The 6,060-nt window shown below is 42.2% G+C and overlaps 1 protein-coding gene across 2 annotated transcripts in view; it reads left to right on the forward strand.

The window, feature by feature from the left end:
* ism2a (isthmin 2a) overlaps positions 1 to 4,552 on the forward strand; it is a 21,850-nt gene extending 17,298 nt beyond the window's left edge. The window contains exons 4-6 of one of the 2 annotated variants that reach the window (XM_023422899.2): positions 279 to 413; positions 2,410 to 2,478; positions 3,460 to 4,552. In XM_023422899.2, coding sequence (XP_023278667.1) covers positions 279 to 413; positions 2,410 to 2,478; positions 3,460 to 3,977 — 722 coding nt within the window. In that variant the 3' untranslated portion in view covers positions 3,978 to 4,552. The remainder of the gene's footprint in view (positions 1 to 278; positions 414 to 2,409; positions 2,479 to 3,459) is intronic. The other variant, XM_087178406.1, reaches the window with a different exon arrangement.
* Positions 4,553 to 6,060: the final 1,508 nt, after the last annotated feature.

The following is a 6,060-nucleotide window of genomic DNA, read 5'->3' on the forward strand; positions in this document are numbered from 1 at the left end:
CTCACCCCCTCCCCCGTCCCAGTCTTTTGAAGTTCTCTCCCTCTTTCTACCCCCCTGCAAGTGTTGTTTAAATACAGAGGATCATGACTCAGAGGTCCCACGCTGTCGTTACCCGGCTCTTCTCAGCCGCTTTTTAATTACATAACACACACACCAGCTGGGCGAGGAATTCACACGGCAAACTTCAAAGCTTGCACTTAATATATTACTCCATAGTTTTGTTTTTTCCCCTTGGTGCTATCTCCCTTTCATCCATCTTTTCTCCCTGTGATTCTCAGAGTATGAGGAGGAGTGGAGCCCCTGGGCTCCCTGCAGCGTAACCTGTGGACACGGCACCCAGAAACGCACCCGTCCCTGTGGCTACGCCTGCACTGCCACTGAGTCACGCACGTGTGGCCTGGAGAGCTGTGCTGGTATGAAGCAGAAACTCTGTATAACTCAGTCCTGTTGAACAGCTTTTAACAACTTTTTGTTACTCTTTTGTTACGCTCTTACTTTAATAGCAAAAGTAATATAAAACTTTACCTCATCACTGTAGAACCTAAAAATGTTCTCTCTGATATTTCCAGATCTGATAAGAAGTTAGATTTTTAGTTGATCTGCCAAGTTACTCCTAACCTTAACCCTAACACATGTGTAGATAGATGTGCCACTAGTGAATTAATATCACACCAGGCCTGGGTGTCAACCACACCTCTCTAGCAGACTACCAGTTACAAATAAACTACAGCCTTCCTCATTGTAGCATCAGTAGTGCAGCAGATAACTGCAAAAACCTTTCAAATATGGATACAAGGATAAAGATGCTTTTTTTTTCTGTGGGTGAAAAATGACATTTCCTTGCCATCTTGAATTTTCGAATGGCTAATGTTTTTTATCAAAAGAGTAATACCCAGGAAAGATTTGTGCCAAGTTTAGTACCTGTATCCACATTTGAAAGGTTTCTCCTGAAATATGCAGTGGTATTGTGCTATTGTAACATTGACCCAAAATGTTGACCTGCTGCTAAACCTGCTAAATATACTATAATTAATAATGATTATTATTAGTGTTATTAGCTGTCATTACTATTTTTATCAGTAGGTGCACTACAGTTGCCACTACATTACTATCGCTGTTACTTCCACTACTATCACTATTATTGATATTGCTATCACTGTATGTTTTTGTTCTTTTCCTCTGTGCTCTCTCTTGCTCTCTCTCTCTCTGTCTCTCAACCCAACTGGCTGAGGCAGATGGCCGCCCACCCTGAGTCCGGTTCTGCTCTGCCTCTTAAAAGGAAGTTTTTTCTTGCCACTGTCGCCTAGTGCTGCTCTTGGTGGGAATTGTTGGGTCTAAATAATAATATTATAAAGAGAAGGTCTAGATCTGCTCTATTTGGAAAGTGCCTTGAGATAACTTCTGTTGTGAATTGGCGCTGACTTGACAATCAGGGAGCGACCGTGGGTGTCTACGTCATCGTTTCCAGAGGTGTCTGCCTCCGCCACTCAGGCCACTCAGATCAGGTCACATCCCTGTTTATCCAGAGTCATATCAAATATGAACCATTTGTGTGGAATTTTGTCACAATTGCTGTGTGAAGTCTTGAGTAATAGCTAAAAAGTGTTTTCTGAGGTCACCGTGACATTGACCTTTGACCACCAAAGTCTAATCAGTTCACCCTTGGAAGTGGAACGTTTGTGCCAAATTTGAAGAAATTCCTTCAAGGCGTTCTGGAGATACTGCGTTCACAAGGCCAAAACCACGTTTTGTGAGGTCAATGTCAACTTGACCTTTGAACTTTGACTTTCAGCCACCAAATTCGAATCAGTTTGTCCTTGAGTCTAGATGAACGTTTTTACCACATTTGAAGAAATTCCCTCAAGGCGTTACAGAGATATTGCGTTCAAACGACCAAAACCGTGTTTTGTGAGGTCACCGTGACCTTGACCTTCGACCACCAAAATCTAATAAGTTCATCCTTGAGTCCCAGTGAATGGTCGTGCCATATTTCAAGAAGTTCCGTCGAGGTCTTTCTGAGATATCATGTCCATGAGAATGGGTAAAGGCATAGAAATCAAACAGTACAATAAGATAAGGGCGGATTGATGGACAATGAAAGTAGACATTAAAAAGACAGTAGATGATAAAATATGCAAATGACAATAAAACCAGAAACCAGTAAGAATAGTAAATTATGAGATAATTAATTAAAAGCCAAATAAATAAATAGGTTTTCGTCTTTTTGTCTTCATCGTTTAAAAATGTTCACTGAGCATCTCTTACAGCTCTTGGCAGGGTTGTAGTTAAAAAAGCAGCGCAGCCTATTTTCTTGTTTGTAAAATTGTGTGTATTTAAAAGCCTGGAGAAGAACATCTGAGTGTATGTGTGTTGATGTTTGTCGCTCCTCTTCCTGCCTCTGTCATGTAGAAACTGTGATTCCAGTGACTGTACTGACCCCAGTCCAGACCACCAACACCACTGATTTCCTGAACACAAGTACGTATGGTGTGTGTGTGTGTGTGTGTATTGGTCCAAGCATCCACACAACAGTCAACAGGCTCCATGTTTTGAATTGGTGTTAGCCTGTTTTATTCAGTGCTGTGTTACAGAGACACTGTGAAAAGCCTGGTTTTCATATTAAGACTTCTCCCTTCCCAGCATGCTGAGAGCTGCTGCACCAGGTCCGTCAGAGACACAATGAAACACAGAGACGGCCTCCCACTAACGTTTGATTTGCTTTTTACTTTCCATTTTATTGCTCTCCTGCTGCTCAGCACCAGCCAGAGAATGTGATCGTTCTTTCACTCAAGCAAAGGATACAGCAGGAGAGGAGAGTGTCTCAACCCTGCATCCACTGTGTAGAGAAAACCTTTTAATCCATACTCTCAATCATACTTTCGTGTTTTTAGAATGGGCCTGTCGGTTTCAAATGGACACTCTCTCTTTTAATCAAAACCACTGAGACAAATGGGAGGGAGCCGTGAGCCGTGAGATGCCACCTGAGGAAGAGTGTAGAGCCTGAAATACGTTGCATTCCAATGTAGCTGCTGATCCAGGTCTTTTCTGTTCAACGTACCATTCAGTGCCTGTATTCATGCACATGTTGAGCAGATTAAAATCACTTTTTTGCGTCTCACAGCTTCCTCCCTCTTTTTTTCTGAATACTTAGACTGACCCGTCTGGGAAGACTTGAACTCTGATTCCTTTAATCAAAACAAGCCAGGATTTCATGGCTTCCTCCTGTTTCTCCTTCTTCTGCTGGGCTGTAAATATTTAACTCTTGCCACGAGCTGCAGAGTGATAGTGAGAAAGTGTTATGTTATAGCTGCCACAATGTACCTGCTTCAATATGATTGGGTGTTGGGCAGTTAAAATATGCGGGCCCTTAAGCTGTTACAAGATGTTGAGGTGTAGGATGAAGACTATGGTATGCTGATACTTATTGCTTATCCTTTTTGCCCTCCCCCACCCCGACAGATGTAGACAGCTGTGAGAAGTGGCTAAGCTGTAAGAATGACTTCCTCCAGAAGTACCTGCACCAGGTGCTCACAGAGCTGCCTAGCTGCCCCTGCTCCTACCCCTCTGAGGCTGTTTACAGCGCAGTCAATATCCAGGACACCAAACTTCACAAGACCTACCGTTGGAGGGATGCGAGTGGACCCAAAGAACGTCTGGACATCTACAAACCTTCAGCCAGATTCTGCATCCGCTCAATGCTGTCGTACGACAGCACAACGTTAGCGGCACAGCACTGCTGCTACAATGATCAGATGAGACTGATAACAAGAGGGAAAGGAGCTGGAGCACCAAACTTAATCAGCACAGAGTTTTCACCAGATCTGCATTACAAGGTGGACGTACTACCTTGGATCCTGTGCAAAGGGGACTGGAGTCGGTTTCACTCAGTAAGGCCGCCCAATAATGGGCTGGAGTGTGCAGATAACCCACCTGAACAAGTGTTTCAGATGGAGCTTAAAGAAGCCAGGGAGTACTGACACTGTGGGAGTGTGGAGTCGCAACGGGGAGAGGATGACAGCAGATGGAAGCTGTGCTTTGTAATTCAAAAGCACAATTTCTCCTGCATATCATCAGCATCCTGCATGAGCACAAAGAACTGACCTGGATTGTTAATACAATGTTTGTGTGAAATGGTCCTTGCTCCAGACTGAGTAACTTTGGTTTAAATAAAAGGACATGACATTCAAATCATATGTAAATATGAATGGAAGACATGGACAACAAAGACTGGTGAATATTTTTATACTTATATGTAGACTATGTGTTGAGGAATGAAATAACACTGGTGCTAGAAAATCAGTGCTGTTTTCAGCTGATCCTCATCCCTGTATGTTGCTGCTACTCTGTTGGGATGTGCTGAGATAAATGTCTGATAGCACTTGTGTGCAGTGTGTTTGTAAGAGTGTGTGTGTGTGTGTGTGGTGTGTGTTCGTGTGTGTGGAGGATGAGCTTATTTATTGGCCCCTTTTAATCAAATTTAGTGTCCCATGAAAGATTTCCTGTCAAGCTGCTAAACAGGGAATAAAGTCAAATGGACTATTGGACAATAAAACGTCTACATGTTCATCTTTACAAAACATCTGTACACAGTAGCTACATGCCGCATGCTCCCCAGCAGGAAAACATGCTGTTTTATGTTACATATAATGCAAAGTAAAACCTTGAGGTAAAAGTAACATCATCTGATTTCAGATCCATGTTAGCATATCCTACACTAACCTAAAAAAAAGTTTAACATGCTGCTACATTTTAAAATGTTATCATATCATCTTAATGTCTGCCATCCAAACTGAGAGGAAAAAATTTAATTTCTACATCCCAATGAACACCATATTTGCTGGTGGGAAGCCAGTGAGGGATAAGGTCCATGTTGCTGCACTGGCAACTCCACCTTGTTGATCAGGGCACCTCTGTGGAAGGGGGTGGGCTGTAAGACTGAGTATAGAGAGCTGAGGTGAAACTGCAACTTCCAGAAATAAAAACTTAATTAACATTTGCAATAATGTGAATGATTTCAAATCCACTCCCGGCCTGTAACATGAAACACGACATGATGGAAGCAGCCTCGCTGCGATATGGCTGCATTTATATAGTTTCACACACACACACACACACACACACACACACACTCGGATGGCAGTTAGTTACTATGGACTATGGACTAACCCATTTATTTTGCAGCCTTGCTGTACGTTTGCTGTTCATGCACCTCAGATGAGTCATAACTTTACTTTCTCAACATCACATCATTATGTCCTATGTGGTGTGAATCTTTGCTATTTTTGAATTTAGTCTTAGTCCTAAGATCCTTAGTTTTAGTTTAGTCAACTTCATCCTTTTCATTTTTAGTCAATCAACTGAAACTCTTCAAAATATTTTAGCCTTGTCTTACTCGTCTAGTTTAGTCAAGACCAAGAATGAGCATTTCAAATTTCAGAAAAATGCTTTCAAATAAGATCCGACTAATTTTAGGTCAAATGAAAACAAAAATGAATATAAGCCTGAAAGTGAGAGGTAGTATGATTAAGAATGGGGTGTCTGGTCTGGTCTAACTATAACCTGAGGAATCTCTGTCTGTATTTAACTCTTCAACCACCGCTCATCATCGACTCCAGACTTGGTGGGTGTGTTGCTGAGGACCAGAGGGAGCTCAGTGTTGGCTGTAAAGTTTTTTCAGTGAACACTTCCTGAGAAAACTTCAAACACTGTGTTTCTGCATGTTACTGGAAGTGAAGAAAAAGGCGGAGCTACACCGTGACAGCTCTTCCTGGTCCAACAGTAACAAACAAGATGGACATACACACTGAGTGTAAGCAATGAGCCCTGTCGACACCCACATTTTGAACAGGCACTGCACAAGTGTTACTGATTTAATCAATATATCCAGACATGAAAGACGATGAAAATATTGAGCTAACTTGTAGTATGAGTCAATCATTGCTGTGATCTTATCTTTCTGTTTGGTATCCCCAACGCTGAGTTTCCACACAATCATAAAGAGCCCTGTCCAACAGCCCTCCACAAATCCTCTACAAACCACCATAATGTTCAGTTTTATAT

Source organism: Seriola lalandi, unplaced genomic scaffold, assembly GCF_002814215.2.
Source record: "Seriola lalandi dorsalis isolate HSWRI2012SDOR001 ecotype SW California unplaced genomic scaffold, Sedor1 jcf7180002054687, whole genome shotgun sequence".
In the NCBI taxonomy this organism is placed as follows: Eukaryota; Metazoa; Chordata; class Actinopteri; order Carangiformes; family Carangidae; genus Seriola; species Seriola lalandi.